This window comes from Acipenser ruthenus, chromosome 25 (genome assembly GCF_902713425.1).
Source record: "Acipenser ruthenus chromosome 25, fAciRut3.2 maternal haplotype, whole genome shotgun sequence".
NCBI classification, from domain to species: Eukaryota; Metazoa; Chordata; class Actinopteri; order Acipenseriformes; family Acipenseridae; genus Acipenser; species Acipenser ruthenus.
In genome coordinates, this window is record NC_081213.1 from 28517553 (window position 1) to 28541553 (window position 24001).

Sequence of the window (24001 nt, forward strand, 5' to 3'; positions counted from 1 at the left end):
CTCAGCAGAACCAAAGTGTGCCAGCAACACCCAACCTCATCTCTTCAAGCACGAATGAGTGTGGACTGTCTGTCTGTGTTCAGGTTTCTCTTGCTGTACTGAGCCCTGAGAAGCTGCTGTTTCCTGTTCTTCTGTGGGCTTGGTGGTGTAGCAATCTGTGTAGACAGCATTCGATCAATCTGCAGCACTTACCTGTGGGACCTGACTCCTACTGCTCAGCAGTAATTGTTAGGGGGTAATGGACATCATAGAGGAATCTTCCATGTTTCCATATGCATCTTTATAATGGTCAGGATGCAATAAACACTAATGATGGCAATGCATTTTAAACCCAGTTAAATGCTAAACGTTACCCATTTCTGAAATGTATTTCATTTGAACTGCAATCTGCACAAATGCTGGGAAAGCTTCTTGCAATCAAAAACAAAGCAAATTCCTGTCTTTAAATGTCCGGCAAAACGTTTGAAGAAAAGCAACCGAAACAACAAATGGATAGCAAAAGATATTTTCCCCACAGCGGGTTGCTGCTCAGCTTGTTCATCCAGGAGGCTGTGTGGTGTGGTGGTTAAAGAAAAGGGCTTGTAACCAGGAGGTCCCCGCTTCAAATCCCAGCTCACTCACTGTGTGTGACCCTGAGCAAGTCGCTGAACCTCCTTGTGCTCCGTCTTTCAGGTGAGACGCTGTTGTAAGTGACTGTGCAGGTGATGCATAGTTCACACACCCTGATCTCTGTAAGTCTCCTTGGATAAAGGCGTCTGCTGGATAAACTAATAATAATTCAATTACAGAAGAGCATGTAGCTGGCATTGGCAGGGAGCTGTAAGGTAAGAGATGCGTGCAGCGTCTCCTATTTAAGGAGCTGTTCATTACATCAGGACAGCCCTCATCCATTGCATAGCGCTGTACAGTTTAAAGCAGAGGCTGCTTCTATTTGTGGCTCGTTTGTGCTCTGCAGACCTGTGTAGTATTGTCATTGTCTCAGACTGGGCTGCTCTGTTGCAGTGTGAATCTCTCTCACCTAGTTTAGTAGCCCTCCTATTTCCCTTCTAAATTGAGCTCGGAAGCAGAGCGCCCCTCATAGCTGTCCAGAGCTGTTCTGAAACAAATCCAAGCGAGGGGTCCGCAGGGATGGGCTCCCGTTGCATAGCAGTTTCACCCATTCCAGGTTTTACTACGAGGCTGATTAGCCCCAGTGCAATGGTCTTATTAAATTGATGGTAAACCAGCACTGGATCACACTGTTGTGCAGTGGGAGTCTTATTCCCAGCCCTGGGTGTACCATGCTTTACGGAGGTGAAGACACATGATTCAGGATTGCCTAACTAGTTGAGGTCATTGTTGCGCAAAGCAAAGGAACTCGGTGTACGTTTGTGGCTGTGTGACATTTCTGCACTTAGTCATGGTGGTCTGGTATTCTGAAGAATCACTGGAGAAGTGGTAACTTTAACAGTTTGCATTTGACACCAAGAAAACCCCGTGAAACAAGGCTCTAGTCTGCTCTATAGATCCACTTTCCACTTAAGCAGTAAGTATGTGGTAGCTCTGAATGAACACTCCTTTATTTGCAGTGTTTGATATTGCTGTATCAATGCAGTAGTTGCTGTTGTGATGGCTGTTGGTAACAGTCTGCTGCTGTACTGAATGTATTCTGTACAGAAACCTGGAAGCGCACAGATGGAAATTCGACTCCCACTGTGTATTGGGTCGGGCTGGATTTGCTTAATTAGCCACTGTGTGTAGATGTGTCTGATTGAGCTCATGGCAAGCCTGCAGGGATGCCTCAAACTGCAATGGGAGTCGTCTTGTCATTTCTGAACTCCATCGACTTCAAGGTGCTCACAACCCTGCTCCTAGTCTTAGCGTGGCTTAATATTAATGGCAATGTTTTTGCATTGTTCCAAAATGGATTCCAAAGCCCTGGATTGAAGATGGGACCATGTCCTGCGTTTCATCTCAAACGTAAGCGACCTTGATCTGTGACCTCTGGTTCAAGCTGTGTTACTGTATCGGCTGTCGTCTGGAAAATGAGATCGACAAGGGGTTAGAGAACACACTGCAAACCTTTTACCAGCACAATTAAAGCCAGCAGACATGGGCGCTGTCATTGAACTAACTGGACTGCATCAATACGTGTCTACCAAGAAATGTCAGGTCAGGGTAAATTGAAAACGTGTGTGTGTCAGTGTCCATGAGGGCTGTGTGTGTGTGTGTGTGTGTGTGTGTGTGTGTGTGTGTGTGTGTGTGAGTGTGTGTCAGTCAGTCCGTGTGTGAGTGTGTGTGTGTGTGTCAGTCAGTCAGTCAGTCAGTCAGTGCGTGTGTGTGTGTGTGTGTGTGTGTGTGTGTGTGGAACAAACGGAATCTACCTGTTATAAATGTACCTGTTATAAACTCCTTATGCACGCCCCTTACAAGTGCTTCTGTCATGTGTGTTATGTCTGTTTGTATGCATATTTAATTTGCCGTTGTTGCAGACAGAAGTACACGTTTGAATTGTTGAACTAAGCCTGCAGTACTAGAAAGACTTCTTCAGCAGTGCCCTACTTCTGCACATGTTCCTGAACCTGACTGGCTGGACTGATGAAGGCTGTCATTTAAATAAGGATTGCAGTACAGTTATTTCACACGATGAGGACGGAAGTGCAGTGGCCTCATTTTTAATGATACTGACACCTTAGAGTAAGAGCTCTGTGCAGTGAGAGTGCGAGTGTGCACAACACCATCTTATCTTATTAGAATCAGATAGAGCTCTGTGCAGTGAGAGTGCGAGTGTGCACAACACCATCTTATCTTATTAGAATCAGATAGAGCTCTGTGCAGTGAGAGTGCGAGTGTGCTGGAGAATCTCTGTGAAGATAGATAGGATTAAAATCTGCACCTCAATCCTGAGCGATGGGGTTCCAGCTAGGATTAAAATCTGCACCTCAATCCTGAGTGATGGGGTTCCAGCTAGGTTTAAAATCTGCACCCCAATCCTGAGTGATGGGGTTCCAGCTAGGCTTAAAATCTGCACCTCAATCCTGAGTGATGGGGTTCCAGCTAGGTTTAAAATCTGCACCTCAATCCTGAGTGATGGGGTTCCAGCTAGGATTAAAATCTGCACCTCAATCCTGAGTGATGGGGTTCCAGCTAGGATTAAAATCTGCACCTCAATCCTGAGTGATGGGGTTCCAGCTAGGATTAAAATCTGCACCTCAATCCTGAGTGATGGGGTTCCAGCTAGGATTAAAATCTGCACCTCAATCCTGAGTGATGGGGTTCCAGCTAGGATTAAAATCTGCACCTCAATCCTGAGTGATGGGGTTCCAGCTAGGATTAAAATCTGCACCTCAATCCTGAGTGATGGGGTTCCAGCTAGGATTAAAATCTGCACCTCAATCCTGAGTGATGGGGTTCCAGCTAGGATTAAAATCTGCACCTCAATCCTGAGTGATGGGGTTCCAGCTTGTTTTTGAAAATACCTGCAATAGAATCAGCATACAAATGAGAAGCTGTCCTATTTTCTCCAGTTTCTTAGTATTTTGCAGGACTCGGTCATTCTAGTTTAGTTTAATTTGTTGCATTTTGTGGTAGTGGTGGGGGTAAGGAGACCTGTTTGGGGGTCTGGAGGGCCAGCATTATTCTCAATATACTGTAGTAACAGCCAGCTCAGGATGTGCTGCTGCTTGTGATTGTGAAAGGAATCATTCATGAGGCTTACTATGTTCTTAAAAACATGGGCGGGACTGCTAATGGGTATTTTTAATTAAAAATAATTAAAAGTAATTAAAAATAAATTGCCTGGTGCAGTGGTAGAATGAAACCCCGTAAGGAGCCAGGTGTCTCGGAGCTGTAGAGTAGGGATATTCAGTCTTGTCCTGTGTGTTCAGCTCGCTGTTCTGCAAAAAGAAAAAAGAACAGGCATTTACAGTTGCGAGCAGCAGAACAGGTTTTTTTGGTTTGTTGCTGTCGCAGCACAAGTGAATGAGAAGCAGGCATGAAATAGGACAGCATGTGCTGTTCGGATTTCTTCATGTTTAATTACTGTACTAGCACCAGGTACCAACGGTGGAACTCCTCCTGCAATTATACAATCGCCACAGGCAAAAGCATGCTTCCTTCAGGCGCAGTGCATTACAGTATGACTTCTATCGTAAACAATGTGGAATGCGTGCTTCATGTGACCTCTTTTAAGCAGTCCTTGTACAGAAGGCTTTTTCTCTGCCGCTAGTGGAATGGTTTTTTTGCAGTGAAAGGGTCTTTTGTAACCCTACAGTATCCTAAGGCTTCTGGTCGCTGTGGAGGAAGCTGGCTGGACTGCAGGGAGGTACAGGAAGCTCCTCTGCAGCACTCTGTCCTACGATCAGAAAACCAAACCCCTTCCAGCCCGGTTTCACAGACCCTGATTTTCTCTGATCTTGGACTGTGTTACCGCAGGCAGGTTCGTCCACGTGCGAATCGTGGTCTGTGAAACGAGCCCTTGATGACTTAACTGTTTTTGGCTGTCCAGTTTGTTTCCACTCCTTCGCGGTAGATGAATCCACGGGCGCCCCTCTGTCACTGTGAACTGACCAAGCCTGCTCCTGCAGTGAAGCAAAACCACAATGAAAACAAAGAACAAGAGACACACCGACAATCCTGTTCTTCTCACAACGGGTTTACAAAGTCCTCCTTCTCTGAAATCTGGAACTCTTTTGATTATTGTGCGAGTCCCTGCATCTTTATCAACCATATTGAACGCGGTGACGTTTCTGTGATCCATTGTGTGCGGTATGTGCAGTGCTTGTGGTGGATGTACAGCACTGCACACACTCATTAGAACACCCCACTGCACTCCCATGCTGCACCCCCACACTGAGACACTGTGCACACTCATTAGAACACCCCACTGCACTCCCATGCTGCACCCCCACACTGAGACACTGCGCACACTCATTAGAGCACTCCACTGCTTCTGCAGATTGGATTCGTTGTGCAATAAAATCAAACCACTGCGAAGAATTATCAATATAGGCAAATTAGTGACCAGTCTAATTTAATTGATGACGTTAGTATGCCACACATACAATTAATTTAAAATGGTAAGACAAAAGGAACACTTAGCCACACATGGTGCAATGCATGAGACTTTTGAGAAGTATGAGCTTCTTTGTCCGCAGCGTATAGGTAACAAGCTCAGGTGTGTCTTATTAGACTCCTAGCAAAACCCAGCACAGCTTCCTTTGTTCTGTGGCCTGCTGTCTCAGAAATACAAGTCTAACCACATCAGAAGGGTATGCTGGCTCTGTAGCCATTGTGTAATAAAACCATTTACTGTAAAGCACTGTGGGGAGGTGGGTATGGTTAACCTGTGCCTTGCCCTGTATTTCACTCTATTTAATGTACTGTGCCAGGCTGTATTTCACTGTATTTAATGTATTATGCATTGTTCCTCACTATCTTGTAAAGCGCTTTGTGATGGTGGTCCACTATGAAAGGCGCTATATAAAATAAATATTGATTGATTGATTGTTAGCAGTGATTATTCCCAACACTTTGATACTGGCGGGGGCTGGCACTGCTTCGTATTGCTCAAGGGTTTCGGAACGCAGAATTGTTTGAGGTGTTCTCTGATCCGGTTCGTTCGCATGCTTTTGCTGCAGATTGCTATCTGGGATCAGTAGAAGAAAGGGCAAGCGCGTGCATTGCAGACCCATTTGTAATCGCACAAAAATGAGGAAGCTCCTTTATTTAAATGTGGAAGGGTTGCACGGACAATGAACAGCATCGGATCTGAAAGAGAGTTTCAGGATTGCAGTGCTCTGTGGATCACAGCTAGGGTTTCTGCTGTTAAGGGTTTAAATGACAAATACCCGCCTCCCGAAACTAAAATCAATAGAAATAACGAAACCCCGGAAACTGCTTATTGCTGCTTAATTTGTGTTTTTATTCGACTACAAATAACAGTGAAAAAAGAACCCCCGAAATGAGAGCGCTCGTGGCAGCGGGACAGGGAGCGTGTCTGAAGTGATTTCAACGCTCGTCTAGATTTCACAGTACTGCGCGCACGCACGCCTTTCATTGAGTGCTCCATTTCCAGAAGACTTACCAGGGCCGGGGCCAATTCCTGCTTTTCAATTCCAAATCCTTTATAAAATCAATTTCCAATTCCCATAGCTTTTTAATCAATTCCAACACATGGTTGATCAAGACTGCTGTGGACTTGTGAGTCCAGTTCAGTGATTGCTCTGTTTGCAATCTTGTATGGCAGCAGTATTACTTTAAAACAATATTGTATTGCATCTAGAAAGGAGTTGTTAAGGATGTTATAAACAATATTAGACGGTCAATAATAATAAATAATACCCAACTGTAGCAACACAGTGGGGAACTTAGAAGAAACCTTATAGATATTTTACAGCGTTGTGCCATTAAAATGTTATTGTGCCTTTGACTGGTGTGCAGTGTAGCCTAACGGTCACTGCTGTGTGTGCGTGCCTGTGTGTGTGTGTGTGTGTGTGTCTCAGTGTGTGTGTGCGTGCCTGTGTGTGTGTGTCTCAGTGTGTGTGTGCGTGTGTCTCAGTGTGTGCGCGTTTGTGTGTGTGCCTGTGTGTGTGTGTGTCTCAGTGTGTGCGCGTTTGTGTGTGTGCCTGTGTGTGTGTGTGTGTCTCAGTGTGTGCGCATTTGTGTGTGTGCCTGTGTGTGTGTGTGTCTCAGTGTGTGTGTGTGTGTGCCTGTGTGTCTCAGTGTGTGTGCCTGTGTGTCTCTGTGTGTGTCTCAGTGTGTGTATGACACACTGATCGGTTTCTTACTGGTCTAACTGCTGTTTTGAGTTTCATTAAAAGCACAGCTTTCTTTCTCAGTTTGTGTTTGTGGTGTGCAGTGTTTTATTTCACCTCTCAGTCGTTCCTCTGTGCAGTTACGGATTGATAATTCCAGTTGGGTTTCGTTTGTAGCTCAGCTTGCTGCGTTGTATATTTTTAGCTGGAGTCGTCCTCTCCGTGTGGAGGAAGTGGAAAGTAGGTTATCTTCAGCCCTCCTTCACACAGCACTGCCAGCCTCCCTCCCTCACTGTACCTGCATCGGATCTGTAGGAGAGGTCGGCAGGGACCCTGTTTCAGAGGCACGGTGGCACACTCACTGTTTGATCATTTCAGAGGGGTCCCAGTTGTGCTTGTGCAACTTCCTGGTAGTGCTAATAATGAGACTGACGCTTCTTCAGTTTAGAGCGACTCTGTTCCTCTGCTGGTGCGAGGTCCCAGGTTTAACTTCAGTCCATTAAAACCCCGTGTTCTGTGGCATTGATCAGACTCGGCTTGGGAAACCTAGACTGGCTCAAACTGCTTTGCAACAGCAGAGTCGCTGCGTTTCTGTGGTTTAGAGAAGCAGGATGAGCAAGCCTGCATTAGACTGAGTTGGAGCCCTGTGGAGCGTGGGCTACATTCTGTTAAAGGCACACAAGCTCCCATGCACGTGTACTGAAGACACTGAAAAAGACCTCTAGTCAAAAAGTGTGTCACTGAATTTCTTAAGCCTCTTTTAGTATTTCAAAATATCAAGTTAGACCAGCTGTGCCTCGGAGTCTTGGTATTCTGCAGGTAAAGAGAGTCTTTTAGGGACACTTTGTGCGAGTGTGAAAGATTACATTGTAACTAATGCATTCTCTTGATCTTGTTCGTACTTTGTATATCATTTTCTGTTTCAGCTCAGGGATGGAAATAAGACCCCTATTGCATAGCAGTTTTCACACAATTACAAGCTTGATCAGCCACAGTGTGCAGGTAACAAGCTCAGGTGTGTTTTATTAAACTCATAGCAAATCCAGGAGTGGATCAAACAGCTATGGTACGGGAGTCATCTTTCCATCCCTGCTGCTGTAATTCAAGATTAGACATGTTTGAGAACTCTACAGAGGCCTTGGGAGTTCTGTAAACTTCACTTTTTTTTTTTGAGGTGACTGAAACAGAAGATAATACACACAGTTATTCTGGACAGCAGGAACAGTCCATTAGTTAAGATGGCTGTCACAGTGCAGCCTACTCCAAGCTGCTCTTTGTACTGCACATCGTTGGTTATGAATGCAAGCACCCATTCCAGTGTTTATACAGTGCTGTATTAATCTACAGTGCGTGCCCTTTCAAATAGGCCTGTCATCTGCAAGGTTTGGGCAGAGAGCTCACTACAGTATGGATCATATTAACTTGCAGGATCTTTTGTTGGTTGGATATTCTCTGCACAACACAGAGCAAAGTACAGCCTCCTCCCTCCCTCCCTCCATCCCTCCCTCTGGGTTTCTGATGACAATCTGAAGAATAACATTCAGTGCTGAGAGGAGGGAGGACGGTTAGGTGGCACAGTCGCTTCACTCACCTGGCCTTGGTCTGGCTTTAAATCATGCTTTGTCTGGAGGAAATTTGTTTGCAGGCTTGAGACTGCTCCTTCCCTCAGCTCCCAAGAGAAAGGGTGCTCCCTCCAGTCCAGTCCAGTCCAGGGCAGGCTTGAGGCACGGAGACTGAACTGCTCCTTCCCTCAGCTCCCAAGAGAAAGTGTGCTCCCTCCAGTCCAGTCCAGGGCAGGCTTGAGGCACGGAGACTGAACTGCTCCTTCCCTCAGCTCCCAAGAGAAAGGGTGCTCCCTCCAGTCCAGTCCAGGGCAGGCTTGAGGCACGGAGACTGAACTGCTCCTTCCCTCAGCTCCCAAGAGAAAGGGTGCTCCCTCCAGTCCAGTCCAGTCCAGGGCAGGCTTGAGGCACGGAGACTGAACTGCTCCTTCCCTCAGCTCCCAAGAGAAAGGGTGCTCCCTCCAGTCCAGTCCAGGGCAGGCTTGAGGCACGGAGACTGAACTGCTCCTTCCCTCAGCTCCCAAGAGAAAGGGTGCTCCCTCCAGTCCAGTCCAGGGCAGGCTTGAGGCACAGAGACTGAACTGCTCCTTCCCTCAGCTCCCAAGAGAAAGGGTGCTCCCTCCAGTCCAGTCCAGGGCAGGCTTGAGGCACGGAGACTGAACTGCTCCTTCCCTCAGCTCCCAAGAGAAAGGGTGCTCCCTCCAGTCCAGTCCAGGGCAGGGCAGGCTTGAGGGATGCATTGTACAGCCTGGCGAGGCATGGTAAATCATATTCAACATTGCAAATCAAATTATATAACTGCAAAATGACAGTGTGAATGTAGCATGACTAACCTGTTCTAAGGGCTTGCATCCGAAGCTAATGTTGCAATCCTGATGTGTATATTGCATTTGTGGTGCAGAGAGAGACCAGGATAACCCCGACCCGCTGTGACGCACAGCCCGGCAGGTCTCCTCAGCTGCTGGGAACAGGACCTGTCCAATGAGAATCAGAGCCTGCTGCTCTCCGGCAGGTGATTTGTCCAATGAGAATCGGAGCCCGCTGCTCTCCGGCAGGTGATCTGTCCAATGAGAATCAGAGCCTGCTGCTCTCCGGCAGGTGATTTGTCCAATGAGAATCAGAGCCCGCTGCTCTCCGGCAGGTGATCTGTCCAATGAGAATCAGAGCCCACTGCTCTCTGGCAGGTGATTTGTCCAATGAAATTGAGAGCCCGCTGCTCTCTGGCAGGTGATTTGTCCAATGAGAATCAGAGCCTGCTGCTCTTCGGCAGGTGATTTGTCCAATGAGAATCAGAGCCCACTGCTCTCTGGCAGGTGATATGTCCAATGAAATTGAGAGCCCGCTGCTCTCCGGCAGGTGATTTGTCCAATGAGAATCAGAGTCCGCTGCTCTCCGGCAGGTGATTGGCTGTGGTTTTGAGCTTGTTGGCACCGGACAGCGTGCCTGCGTTGGCGCTGCTGTTCGGGCAGGGCCCCTCGCTAACAACTTTCTGTGTCTGTGTTCCGGTCATTAAACAGCAGGGTATCCATGGAAACTCAGAGCTCATTAAACAGCAGGGTATCCATGGAAACTCAGAGCTCATTAAACAGCAGGGTATCCATGGAAACTCTGCTTTTACTACACCCTGTTTGCTGTATTGATTGTGGCTGTGTTTGTTTTACTGGAAGTGCTTTGTTGGCAGGCATTCAATGTGTGTGTGTTTATTTTTTCGTACTCTGTATCTGTATACTGTAATTGTCTGTATTCAGCATGCTTTTCTAACCACTATTTAGCGTAGTCCTGTCACAGCCCAGAATTCAAACAGTATCCAAAATCAGTATTCAAAGTTGCAGAATATAGTGCTTGATAAGGCTCTAATGTCACAGTTCACTTGCAAATGAAAATGCAAGTGAAACCTTGAAGAGATGGGCTTTGTATCAGAAAACTGGTTACATATATATATAATGGGGAGTGATTTTATTCTTACTACAAGGCTGGTAAAACACGAATGACGTGCATCTGGGTAGCGGATATCCGAGTGCTGACTGCAGTTTTCAGGGGACTCTGTGCTGGGTGAGAAGCTAGTTAAGCTGGTTCAAGAACAAAAACTCCCTTCACTGTAAAGTTCTCAAGTCAACTGTTTGTTTTCCGCGCTCGTGTGTGTGCTGTATCCTTGTCTGGGACTGTATGTACACAAACTCAGCTGGCTCCAGTTCACCAGCAGGGTGTGTAGTATAACATGTTTATGAGGAAAGGTGAGGGATGAGATGTGCTGACGATAGCTCATGGAATTGAAAGTGCCGTACAGCTTGCCGTGGTCTAGTTTACCGCGGTTTGCGCTGGTTTCTAATATGGTTTGCCATACCTCTTTGTGCTTTGCTGTACTTTCTGCATGATACATCCATGGCTTTTTACATGTTAGATTTAAAACAGAATTGCTAAGGTAAATTTGTTTGGGGCTGTATACCGAAAACATCAACATTCTCTTATATTAAACAGCGCTTTGACAATTTTGAACAAACGAACAAACCCACTCTAGAACAATTTAAAAGAGTTAACTGGAAATTGATTTCAGTAATCAAAAACCAGCTTTAAATTGGACCCTTTTTTAGTAGTTTTTTCATTTTTGTTTTACTATTTGTTTTAAAATGTAACTTTATGACTAACACTGTTAGTCTGCCTGGGCTAGATTGTCAAAGATATTTACTCCAAAACGTCATTAGTGCAATATTTTTTCTGAAATCTCTAAAAAGAACATAAAACCCCTAACCACTTCATTCAGCCCCTGAATGAAACGTCGTTCTTGTGTATTTGAGGTTTGGTAACTTTATTGGGTGCGTTTCTCCATTCTGATGATTTTCTCTTTTGAGAATCCCGCCCTTGACTCTTCATGGCTTTGTGCATCATTTTGATTTCTTGTTGTTTTGTGTGTTCAGAAGTGCTGCTGTTCCAGTAAAGGATGGCTCCCTTCCTCCGCATCTCCTTCAATAACTTCGACCTGGGCCCCCTGCCCCAGCTCACAGACCCCCCCTTCTGTGCTATCAAGATGAAGGAGTCCCTCAGCACAGGTGAGTGAGTGATCAACAGTCTTCTTCTTTAGATTCACTTTGTATCACTGCAGTCCTCACATGCAGGTGACATTTCTAAAACTCAGTAGTTTAAAGCAGCTTCTGTGGCCTCGATTAAAGAGCTCAGAATCAGTTCACCCTCCAAGTACACTTGGGACACCAGGGTGCAACCATTAACCCGTCCCCCTGCAACATTCAACACTGCACCTAGTGGCCCTTAAGAAACACAATGTAGTAGAAATGTGTGATTTGTAGCGTCCGCTAGAGCGTTGCAGTGGATCGCTGCGATGGCCCCTGACGTGCTGCTGTCGTTTTTCAGAGCGGGGGAAGACCCTGGTGCAGCGCAAGCCCACCATGTACCCTGCCTGGCAGTCCTGCTTCGACGCCCACGTCTACGAGGGCCGTGTGATCCAGATCGTGCTGATGAAGTCCGCGGAGGAGCCCATCTCCGAGGGCACCGTCGGGGTCTCTGTGCTGGCCGAGCGCTGCAAGAAGGCCAATGGAAAGGCGGAGTTCTGGGTGAGGACTGGTCCACACTGGGGGTTGGAGAGGGGGGGATTCAATAGGAAGGCGGAGTTCTGGGTGAGGACTGGTCCAGACTGGGGGTTGGAGAGGGGGGATTCAATAGGAAGGCGGAGTTCTGGGTGAGGACTGGTCCACACTGGGGGTTGGGGGGGGGGGATTCAATAGGAAGGCGGAGTTCTGGGTGAGGACTGGTCCACACTGGGGGTTGGGGGGGGGGGATTCAATAGGAAGGCGGAGTTCTGGGTGAGGACTGGTCCACACTGGGGGTTGGGGGGGGGGGGGGGGGATTCAATAGGAAGGCGGAGTTCTGGGTGAGGACTGATCCACACTGGGGGTTGGGGGGTTGGGGGGGGGGGGGGGATTCAATAGGAAGGCGGAGTTCTGGGTGAGGACTGGTCCACACTGGGGGTTAGGGGGGGGATTCAATAGGAAGGCGGAGTTCTGGGTGAGGACTGGTCCACACTGGGGGGGTGGGGGAGGGCATTTAATGGAAATTCTGGTCTCTATTTTCTACTCTGCTCTAATGATAAAGCATGACTCTCTTCATTCTGTAAGTTCAATTGCTGCTGTAATCACTTTGTGGAATTGCATCATTCAAACACTAATGAATTAGGGGAAGTGGCCAGTCCAGCTCTCTATCAACGCTTCTTGCAGGATGTACGGTATTTTGCTTTTAAAGAAGTGCTAACAAGGCTCAAGATCCCTTTAATTGGGACGTCTTTGCTACAATAGTTTCTTATTTGTATTGTTCAGAAGTGGTGCTAATTTAAGAGGTAAAAAAAGTAGATTTGTAAAAGCTTCAGTCTGCGTGCATTTAAGGCTGCTTCTGTGAATCTAACCCACAGAACAACATCAGCAACAGCACACAACTCGACTGTGGGACTCCACAGCGCTGCGCAGGTGATTTTTCATGAAGTAATGGTTTTTTTGTTTTGTTGTTTTTTTTCCTTGTTCAGCTTGACCTCCAGCCATCAGGCAAGGTGATGATGGCAGTCCAGTTTTTTCTTGAAGAAGGTACAGGTAAGAAAAAAATTAAAAAATAAAAAATTTCTAATCTTGTTTGGCAAAAACCGGGAGGGTTAATGACATCATTGCTTTCCTCGCTCCCGCATCTCCTGGCATGCTTTCCTGTCTCAAACAAAGACAAGCGGCTTGTTTTGGTTCTGGCGTTCTTGCGCTTCTGTTCCGGGAGGGTTCCCCAGTGCACACTGGTATACATTCAGTGCTGAAGCAGGCGTTGGTAATAAACCCCTTTCTATAATATACTGTGCTTTAACTGACCAGGAGAAGTCCCTGTTTCCTGATCAGTTACCACAGTCTTGGGAATGTCTGAGCTTGTCTTGTACTCCTGGAATTAATAACAAAACACCGATTCGGAGTGCAAAAAGGCAAAAAAGAAACACATGGAATTCAATTAATTTTAACTGGACAAACCTGGCAGTAAGGTAACTGCTTATTCCTGCTTGCTGTAGTTTCATTGAGTAGTTTCACTGTCCTGTGAGCCTGTGCCTGAATCGTGCTGCTTCAGCTGATTTCAACCCTGGCTTCCTTCCCTTTTCCGACTCCAGCAATGCTTGCCTAATCATTTCTTTATGAACCCTCATGAACTGTTTTAGAGTCTTGTTAAAGAAGCCAACGACTTGACTGTTCATTCATCCAATCGATTATCTAGCGCCATGGCATTCAGTCATACAAAAAACAAAAAAAAATGAACCCTCCAGATGTGATCACTGAGTCGGAGAGTTCACCCCGCAGGTCATTTAAAGGTTAATCAAGGAATTCTGTGACCCCCCCCCCCCCCCTCCAGGAATCTCCCATGCTGCCCTTGTGCTCTGCTTTTCACACACGAGTCGTGTGTAGTGTAACTGGGAAGAGGAATTCCCCTGAGGGTATCTTTCAAAGGGATTCCCGCGTGTTCACACATGCACGCTTACATGCAGCACATACCTTATACATTCACCCCCCTTATAATAGTTCCCCCACTGTAAATCAGCACAGTATTGTTCAGTTTTCCCATTTCCCCTGGCTAAGCTATGCATTTACATTTTGAACATGCTTTACCATACCTCGCTATTTACAATGCTGCCCTATGCTTCACCATGCTGACTTACATTTTAAGAAGGGTTTTGTGGTTGCTGTATTGGTGTTTGTTCTCCAGTTTAAGTGTTGGATTTTAAGAACACAGGTCTCTCTGTGAGGTGAAGGGGAGGGGGAGGGGGGGGGGGTCTGTGACAGCCCTTTATCAAGGAGGGGGCCCCTAGCAGGTCTTGTAATCTGAAGCTGAGGGAACACGAAGACACTCTTCTGGAACAGCGGTTTGAAACCTGGTTCCAGGAGACCAGGAGGCCTAGTTTGAGGCAATTTTGCTGTATCAAACCCCACGTCTCCCCTGGTGTGCCGTGCAGTGGCCTGAAATCTAGTCTTTTGAAACCAAGTTCCAGGCCACACAGTGTCTTATTGTTCCCTCAGCTGTAGACAGTGCAGTGTTGCTGTACCTGTTCCCTCAGCTGTAGACAGTGCAGTGTTGCTGTACCTGTTCTCTCAGCTGTAGACAGTGCAGTGTTGCTGTACCTGTTCCCTCAGCTGTAGACAGTGCAGTGTTGCTGTACCTGTTCCCTCAGCTGTAGACAGTGCAGTGTTGCTGTACCTGTTCTCTCAGCTGTAGACAGTGCAGTGTTGCTGTACCTGTTCCCTCAGCTGTAGACAGTGCAGTGTTGCTGTACCTGTTCTCTCAGCTGTAGACAGTGCAGTGTTGCTGTACCTGTTCCCTCAGCTGTAGACAGTGCAGTGGTGCTGTACCTGTTCTCTCAGCTGTAGACAGTGCAGTGTTGCTGTACCTGTTCTCTCAGCTGTAGACAGTGCAGTGTTGCTGTACCTGTTCTTTCAGGTGTAGACAGTGCAGTGTTGCTGTACCTGTTCTCTCAGCTGTAGACAGTGCAGTGGTGCTGTTGCTGCTTCTCCTGGTCTGAGTCACGCCCCTGTCTCTCCCGCAGATTGCAAGCAGGACGTCAAGGACGAGGACGGCGCGGTCACCATCAACCGGAGACGCGGTGCCATCAAGCAGGCCAAGATCCACTACATCAAGAACCACGAGTTCAGCGCCACCTTCTTCAGACAGCCCACCTTCTGCTCCGTCTGCAGGGAGTTCGTCTGGTGAGACAGCCGAGCGCAACATCAGCCCACTAACTCATTCGTTCATTTGAATCAGATCTATCCTCTGATAGATTGCACTTTCTCCTGTCAAACAGTGTCTGACTAGTCAGGTTTAGAAAACCACTATACTGAATAACGCATGACTCCTGAAATAAAATGGGTAGCTGACAGATAATGGCAATATGAATCCCGATGCACAGCAGTTTGATCTAGTCCTGTTTAATAAGACACACCTGAGCTTTACACTGGGGCTACTCAAGCTTGCATTAAAACCTGGAATGGAATAAACTGCTGTGCAATAGCAGTTCTAGTTCCATCCTTGAGTTTCCAGTGCACGCAGGGATTGTGTTTGAACAGAAGAAGAGCTTAATGAGAGGGGATCCATCACTGCCAGCCCGCAGCGCGGGACTCGGGGGAGCAGGTGGCAGGACTGGCCCTGCTCCCTACAGGATGCACACTGGGTCACCTTGACAAGGCAACTGGGTCAGAGCCAGAGCCAGTGCCTGCTGTAGACTGACTTTCCTTTTCTTTTACAGGGGACTCAATAAACAGGGATATAAGTGCAGACGTGAGTGGAGTTTTATTACTCTGTTAAACGCATGTGAATGTGTGAAACTAATTGAGCTTAAACACTTGACATTTCTCTTCTTTATCTAAGGATATCTATCTATTTATCTATCTGTCTGTCTGTCTATATCTGTCTGTCTGTCTGTCTGTCTGTCTGTCTGTCTGTCTGTCTCTATCTATCTATAGGGTATTTAACACCACTTCTTAGTTAAATATCGTATCTAATAGCCTGGACAATATCTCAAACAGTCCAGTATATTCTTTATTACATATAAGAAGCTACAGTAGCGCATGTCTAATGCATGTCCTGTTTATTTTATTTTAAAGAATGCAATGCTGCAATTCACAAGAAATGCATCGAGAAGATCATCGGACGCTGCACCGGCACTGCAGCCAACAGCAGAGACACTATGGTGAGACTGAGGGCTTTATTATACACAATTTACAAGAGTCTGCAGCCAACAGCAGAGACACTATGGTGAGACTGAGGGCTTCATTATACACAATTTACAAGAGTCTGCAGCCAACAGCAGAGACACTATGGTGAGACTGAGGGCTTTATTATACACAATTTACAAGAGTCTGCAGCCAACAGCAGAGACACTATGGTGAGACTGAGGGCTTCATTATACACAATTTACAAGAGTCTGCAGCCAACAGCAGAGACACTATGGTGAGACTGAGGGCTTTATTATACACAATTTACAAGAGTCTGCAGCCAACAGCAGAGACACTATGGTGAGACTGAGGGCTTTATTATACACAATTTACAAGAGTCTGCAGCCAACAGCAGAGACACTATGGTGAGACTGAGGGCTTTATTATACACAATTTACAAGAGTCTGCAGACTTACTAGGTAAAGAAGCACAACAGTTCCATGCCTCAAGCCTGCCCTGGACTGAAGGGAGCAGTTCAGTCTCCATGCCTCAAGCCTGCTGTGGACTGGAGGGAGGGAGCAGTTCAGTCTCCATGCCTCAAGCCTGCCGTGGACTGGAGGGAGGGAGCAGTTCAGTCTCCATGCCTCGAGCCTTCCGTGGACTGGAGGGAGGGAGCAGTTCAGTCTCCATGCCTCGAGCCTGCCCTGGACTGGAGGGAGCACCCTTTCTCTTAGGGAAGGAGCAGTTCCGTCTCCATACCTGAAGCCTGCCCTGGACTGGAGGGAGCATCCGGAGGGAGCAGTTCAGTCTCCATGCCTCGAGCTTGCCCTGGACTGGACTGGAGGGAGCAGTTCAGTCTCCATGCCTCGAGCCTGCCCTGGACTGGAGGGAGCAGTTCAGTCTCCATGCCTCAAGCCTACCCTGGACTGGAGGGAGCACTTCAGTCTCCATGGCTGAAACCTGCCCTGGACTGGAGGGAGCACCTAATCTCTTAGGGAGTGAAGGAGCAGTTCAGTCTTGATACCCATCCACTTTTATCATGTGGATCATACTACTGTCCAGTGAGGGGCTCATCTGAGACCACCAAACGCAAGACCCGAGAAGCCACGTTGGAAGCCAGGCCTCCAGCGGTGAAAGCCGTGCCCTTTGATCCACTGCGCCACCGAGCCCGCAGGAGCACAGAGGCTTTCTGTCTGCAGGTTTTTTACATATAGATATATCTGCACAGCAGTGAGTGATAAGCAGCTTCCTCGTGATTCACTGCTAAAGAAGCTGTGTTTGTGTTTCAGTTCCAGAAAGAGCGCTTCAACATCGACATGCCGCACAGGTTCAAGGCACACAACTACATCAGCCCCACTTTCTGTGATCACTGCGGCAGCCTGCTCTGGGGGCTGGTAAAGCAAGGGATAAAATGCGAAGGTAGGTCAGCAACCCTTTTTACGTCCTGCTATCGTCAGCGTGTTTCTTTTTCTTTTAAGAATACAATAATACAGAAGGGATTGTAGGAGTTTATGAAACGCGTGTCGAAGTGTACCCTGCCACGGCGTTTCTCTTCTAAAGGAATACAAGTATTTGAATGAATTCAGTAGTAAGCGAGTGGGTCCGGTCCAGCTGTTAACCTGCCTGCTCCTGGTAATGACCCGCTTGCTGCTAGTCTTGATATTTCTTGTTTCCTTTCGGGGGGAGGTGGTTTGGATTCTTCTCAAGTCGAGCCCCCCTCCTTGGAGAACGCGGGCTCCGCTCGTACACTGTTCATATCGGAATCTGTTTGGAGATGTTTGCCCGCGTTTTGATGTATTAAATAAAGCCTGCTATTCATGGAACTGCTCAGGAATGCTGTTGGCTCGACAACAGAAAAGGAAAGTTAGAATGAAACTAGTATGTTTCATTAATTAAAAAAAATCAACTTCCTAAATGAATAAACAGGCCCTGTTGTTCAAACAGTAAATAGTGTATACCTAGAGCACCGAGGTGTGTTTAAGATTGCATAATGCAGAACGAGCTTGTCGTGGCCGCTCTGTGTCTCAGTACAGCCCCTCAGCAGAATGCTCCAGCCCAGCTCTGCCGGCTCTATTGAGGTTTCATTTCTCAGAAGGATGTTTTGCATACATGTGACAGTGGAGATTACAGGCTCCAGAGGCTGTGTTTGTAGAGGCTGGCTGTGTTCCTTGCAGTCGGCTGGGCTCGGTGGTATTTCTATTGAGACTGGTCTCAACACCTTTTCATTAGCTCCAGGAATGCTTGGCAAGGACTAGTCATAAGTGACTAGTCCTTGCCAAGAGTGGAGTGGGTTCTAAGTGGCTTCCTCAGCGGTGTTCAGGGCTGCACTAATTGCTTTATGTATTTACTTATTTATTTTACCTCGCTACGTTATTGGTCTTTTTGCGTCCCCAGGGACGGCAGTAAGACTCGTATTGCTCGGGGGTTTCACCCATTTCAGGTTTTGCTTTATGTTTCTGGTTGGTTTGAATTGTAATCGGGGTAACTGGACTGTTGACCGTTTGGAGTACATAGCTTTGAGAATGTAGCCCCCTTTTTAACTAAACAAAAGGTGCAGCAGTGCCTGTGTTAGAAATCGGGCTGTGTTGGGGTGTCACACTAATCCACCGCTTCATCTCGTAGATTGTGCCATGAACGTGCACCACAAGTGCCAGACCAAAGTGGCCAATCTGTGTGGAATCAACCAGAAAATGTTGGCAGAAGCTCTGTCTCAAGTCAGCCAGGTAAGTCTCCAATCTGACAGCAGAGTTGCAGCCTCGGGCTGCCCTAGCAGTGCCTGAAGCACAGGGTCCAGTTCTGACTGCTGTGTTTAGTGAGTGCTGGTCCCAGGCAAAGCTGTGCCAGCAAGGCCGTCTGACGTAATCTGATGTATTTGTAGAGGAACTAAAAGCCATTACCGCTCTGAGCTCTTCATCTTTGTGTTTTTGTGCTATTTTATATGTCTGTACATACGAAAAGAAACTTCATAACAGATATCATGCTACTGGCGATCTCATATTTCATCCAGAATTTGAGATTACTGTAAGAAAGTGCAAATCTATCTCTAGATTAGACCACTAAATGTTCACTGTTTTATTTGACCTTCCCATCTCTCTAGAACTAATACATCGTTTGTATTCCTTTTGTACCTTCATATAATCAAACATTACTTTATAACCCAATGAATCATTATTCATTTGCATGCGCATGATTTTTCTTACAAATTTTTCCCTCTCTCTTTGTTGTAGAAACATATCGTTATCGGGGTAAGATCTCAAGTCTTTTCTTTAACAATCTCTTTCCTTCCACATACTGTATATAAAACACTTTCTGTTCAGCCCTGGAGCTGCTTGTTCATTTAAAACATTCCCTCTCGTTTGAACTGCTCGCTCATCTTGCTTTACTTGACATGCAGAAATCTACCAGGAAATCGGATCCCAATCTAGCGGATCCTTCGGGGATGGCCATTTATCAAGACTTCCTCAAGGGCAACTCCATCCCCGACGCCAACGGTAATGAATTCTTTGTGTCACTGTTAGATGTAAGCATGTTGTTTGCAGGCTAAAGCAGCAGCTTTGGTACGGCTCTGAAAACACACAGCCATCTGAACCTGCTGTGTTAGATTCACTTTGTGTTCATTTCAAATGTATTTATTAAATCACTCTACGTTACAAAATCAACGGCAAATCATTCAGACAGGACAGAAATTGTTGAGACAATCATTAAAACCAGCGATACCAAATAAAAGCATGAAGTGAAACGATTCCGATGTCCTGCACATGATCCTGGTGTACCTGCTGCACTTACAAAGACGATTTAAAAAGTCCCCAGGACGCGAGGAGACAGAAAATGACAAACCGTGCGAATCAAAACAAGACGAGGAACGCAGTCACATCTCCGTGGTATTTCATACGCAAGAGTTGACACAGTTCTGTTTATTTATTTATGCATGTATTTATTTTTGCATCTTGCTTTTGCATTTGCAGGTGTCTGATATTCAGTTAGGAAAGGGTACCTCTGTGCTGTCCTCCACTAGAATAGACGTCCTCCACTGTGTGTCTGTAATGCACTGTAACTGGGTGCGTTAAGAACGTGAGCTGCTCAGAGCAGCTCAGTGAAATAACCCTCTAAACAGCAGACTCAGTCCCACCCCCCTGAGCAGCTCAGAGCTGCAGGGCAGGTTTCATCAGTGATGCGAGTGAAACATTCTCTCTGAGCAGCTCAGTTACTTACCACACCCCCTGCTTCCACCCAGCAGATGGATCCCAGTATGACAAGCTGTGGGAGGGGACCTCTCCCAGGACTCCAGCCACAATCTCGTCCAGCCTGCGCAAGCTCAACATAGACAAGTTTGTGATGCACAAGGTGCTCGGCAAAGGCAGCTTCGGAAAGGTAACCCCACGCTCTTCCACCTCACCGGGGCCCTGGGGGGTGTCTGTACTGACGGGAGGAGGCTGGCTGGGATTCTAGGGGCGAGGCCACAGCGCCTGTCTATCATTCATCGGATAGTTTCTATTCAGGGCCTACCTTTTCCAAAACGTCTGCAGTTTGTTTTCTCCTCCTCCACTCCGCCACCTCCTTTGCAGCTGTGTCGATGGGTCCCGTCCCCCAGCCTTGGATACCCTGTGACCCCTGTCAGAGGCTCAAAAGAGGGCGCCCCCTATCAGCCACAATGTTGAAGTAATATAACACAACATCTATCTCACAGATGCTATTATTTCCAATCCTTATCTGAGCTGTTGCCTTGTTCTCTGTATCTTGTGTTACCAGACCAGGGTTATTAAACACACGTGCTGTAGATATTCTGCGCTCTGTTCGATTTGATGGGTTTCAATCCCCGCTCCTCCCCAGGTGCTGCTGGCGGAGCTCAAGGGACGGGGCGAGTTCTTCGCTATCAAAGCCCTTAAGAAGGATGTGGTGCTGCTGGACGACGATGTGGAGTGCACCATGGTGGAGAAGAGGGTCCTCGCACTGGCATGGGATAACCCCTTCCTCACACACCTCTATTCTACCTTCCAGACCAGGGTGAGCGGATCGCATGTGCAGGCAGCCCTGGGTTTCCAAGCCCTGTATTGTATTCAATATTGTTTGAATTATTAGTGCATTTTCTCACTGCTCGAACTGGGCAAAATCTCAATGTATCCAATTGTTTCATCAAAAAGACAAATACAGATATATTACCTATTTATAGTCAAAAAGAGCCCTTCTACACGCTGTCTTTTAACTGTAAAGCTGCGTGGCGCTGTGCCAGTGGTTGCAGTTCCTGCTGCCTCATGCTCTCCTCTGTGCACACAGGAGCACCTCTTCTTTGTGATGGAGTATTTGAATGGAGGAGACCTGATGTTCCACATACAGGAGAAAGGACGCTTCGACCTCTACAGAGCCACGTGAGTGTGTCCCTCCATCACTGCACACCTGCTTAGAGGCGCCCCTGTAAAACCTTCCCCAGAGCAGAAGCACAGCAAAGTGTAATCAAGCACAGGGAAGCATAGGCAAGCATTGTAAAGCATAACAAAGGTGTGGTAAAGCATAGGGAAGCACTGTAAAGCACAGAGAGGTGTGGTAAAGCATAGGGAACCATTGTAAAGCACAGAGAGGTCTGGTAAAGCATAGGCAAGCACTGTAAAGCACAAGAGAGGTCTGGTAAAGCATAGGGAACCATTGTAAAGCACAGAGAGGTGTGGTAAAGCATAGGGAAGCATTGTAAAGCACAGAGAGGTCTGGTAAAGCATAGGGAAGCATTGTAAAGCACAGAGAGGTCTGGTAAAGCATAGGGAAGCATTGTAAAGCACAGAGAGGTATGGTAAAGCGATTAATAATATTCTAAAAGATATTTATGTCGAGCTGCTGTCCTGAGAACGCTTTCACATTGCCAGTGAGGCCCTGTCTCCAGGACGGGTTGGGGGGTTGGGGGGTTGGGGGGTCGGGTTCTAAAGGGGAGCACTGAGCACTCTGTTGATCAGGATTTTAAAGACACTCTCCGCACACACTCTTTGATCTAGGCTAACGCGGTCACGTCCTCACACTGGGGTTGTGTGGAGGAGAGGAGCTCTGAGGAATGAACAATACGATCTGTTAGTGATTGATCCTGTGCGCGGTGTTAACAACCTCCTGAAAGCAAAAGCGATGGGCTGGTCCGGCTCACTTTCCCCTGCTGAAATATTAACGGGCGGGCTCGGAAATCTTTATCAACTGGCTGACTTCCCGATTGACACTGTAGCCTGCCAAGCGGTGTCTGCTCTCCTCTCTCAGAATCCAGTGTCTTTTGTGCGGACAGCAGCTCTGAAACCAGACCTCCAGTATGAATGCCTGCCCTTTCCAGGGCTTTTCATACCCTGTGAAATTACACTGCAGCTTTTTACAAAAGGGCGTTCCGCTCGCATATCCCAACATCAAATATTCATCCCACCCGCCCCGTCTTGAGGCCGCCAGCTTTTTAAAAGGCTCTGTTCCTCGTGTAACGAGCTGAGATGACAATCAATATCAGGAGGCTAATTATGTCATTAACAGGACTCTCGTTAACAGGGATTCAAAAGCTTCTGATCAGTTTAGAGGAAAACCGATCTGACTTTAAATGATTCAGGTGAGGAGGGAGAGGGTGTTCAGACAGGTAATCTTATTGTTTTAATTTTTTTTTTTTTTTTTTTAGGTTTTATGGAGCTGAAATAGTTTGCGGGTTGCAGTTTTTGCATGCCAAAGGAATTATCTACAGGTAAGTTTTGTAGCTTGAATTCTGCTGCTTTTTTGTGAACGCAGGCCGGTGATAAGAATATTTGAGAATTCAATTCAGTTTGAATCTCCTCGTCTGTAACGATGTAGGCAGCACGGGTGTGTGGTCCCGTGTCGTAGCATGTGCTACAGCTGGACCTGTGTAAGCTGTGTGAGAGTTGTGTGCAACTATTCAGCAAGAGTCAGGGTTGGGGTCAATTCCTGTGTTTCAATTCCAATTCCATTTCCCATTTTTAAAATCCCATCCCTTTTCCTTTTAATCAATTGCAACACCTCATTGATCAAAACTGCAATTGACAGAATGCATTAAAAAGAGCTTCTCACAGTGGCAACACATTACTTCTAAGTAGCAGGGTTCTGTCAAATCTCGCGTTATAAACCCCACGTGTTGCTACAACTGTTTAAATAATGTAGCTGGAATTGTTCTTTTTGTTATTGGATCGCAGTTTCACCCATTCCAGGTTTTACTCCTAGCCTGATTAGACACAGTGTGTAGGTAACAAGCTCAGTGGAGGACGGAGGGGACGCCAGAATCACTGTCGAGCCCTCTTGAGGAGTCGACGAAACACAGAGGATGGAAGGTGCCCACTTGAAGACCCCAGAGATGACCCTACTTAGCTCAATCCAGACGGCTGTCATGCTGACACGCTGGGGAGACCGCACTGTGGTTGATCCCCGGAGCCAGCATCGCAGCCGTTGTGTGTGCTGATGCGCTGGGGAGGCAAAATAAGCTGATCCCTGGAGCCAGCATTACACTTCAGCCATTAACACCAGACAGAACGATATCTACATCATCATATGGAAGGAAACGCAAATGGATGGAGACGCAGATGGATCACATTAGTTTACTGTAAAGCTACGTCTTGGTTGGTGCTTATCTTGGCGAGAGCCGAGTTCAAATCAGCATGAAGTTTTAACATCTACTCTCATGTATTGGAAATCTTAATGAACTCATAGAAACCAGTAATGGATCAAACCGCTATGCAACACACGTCTTATTTCCATCACTGCCGTAGTTCTGTTGTCTCCCGGAAGGGGATTGATTGATTGGTTGGTTGGTTGGTTGATCACATGTTCTGATCCTCTTCAATGCTACAGGGATCTGAAGCTGGACAACGTGATGCTGGATAAAGACGGACATGTCAAAATCGCAGACTTTGGGATGTGCAAGGAGAATGTGTTCAGAGAGAACATGGCGAGCACGTTCTGTGGGACTCCCGATTACATTGCACCCGAGGTAGGGGGCTGGGGCTGGGGCTGGTGGGGTGGAGTACATTGCACCCGAGGTAGGGGGCTGGGGCTGGGGCTGGGGCTGGGGCTGGTGGGG

At 47.1% G+C, this 24001-nt stretch overlaps 1 protein-coding gene across 8 annotated transcripts in view; it reads left to right on the forward strand.

The window, feature by feature from the left end:
* LOC117412065 (protein kinase C delta type) overlaps positions 1 to 24001 on the forward strand; it is a 30815-nt gene that overhangs the window by 3619 nt on the left and 3195 nt on the right. For 3 of the 8 annotated variants that reach the window (XR_009308855.1, XR_009308856.1, XM_059000027.1), the window contains exons 2-16: positions 11212 to 11343; positions 11663 to 11862; positions 12825 to 12888; positions 14862 to 15021; positions 15558 to 15589; positions 15916 to 16001; positions 17256 to 17385; positions 18589 to 18689; positions 19194 to 19211; positions 19361 to 19457; positions 20201 to 20337; positions 20797 to 20970; positions 21241 to 21332; positions 22595 to 22657; positions 23773 to 23911. Coding sequence is in view for 6 of the 8 variants with exons in the window: in XM_059000027.1 (XP_058856010.1) it covers positions 11235 to 11343; positions 11663 to 11862; positions 12825 to 12888; positions 14862 to 15021; positions 15558 to 15589; positions 15916 to 16001; positions 17256 to 17385; positions 18589 to 18689; positions 19194 to 19211; positions 19361 to 19457; positions 20201 to 20337; positions 20797 to 20970; positions 21241 to 21332; positions 22595 to 22657; positions 23773 to 23911 (1602 nt within the window). In the remaining 2 variants the exon portion in view is untranslated. Of the gene's footprint in view, positions 1 to 1504; positions 1526 to 11211; positions 11344 to 11662; positions 11863 to 12303; positions 12314 to 12824; positions 12889 to 14861; positions 15022 to 15557; positions 15590 to 15915; positions 16002 to 17255; positions 17386 to 18588; positions 18690 to 19193; positions 19212 to 19360; positions 19458 to 20200; positions 20338 to 20796; positions 20971 to 21240; positions 21333 to 22594; positions 22658 to 23772; positions 23912 to 24001 lie in introns of those variants that run through there. The other 5 variants (XM_059000028.1, XM_059000029.1, XM_059000030.1 and 2 more) reach the window with 5 other exon arrangements.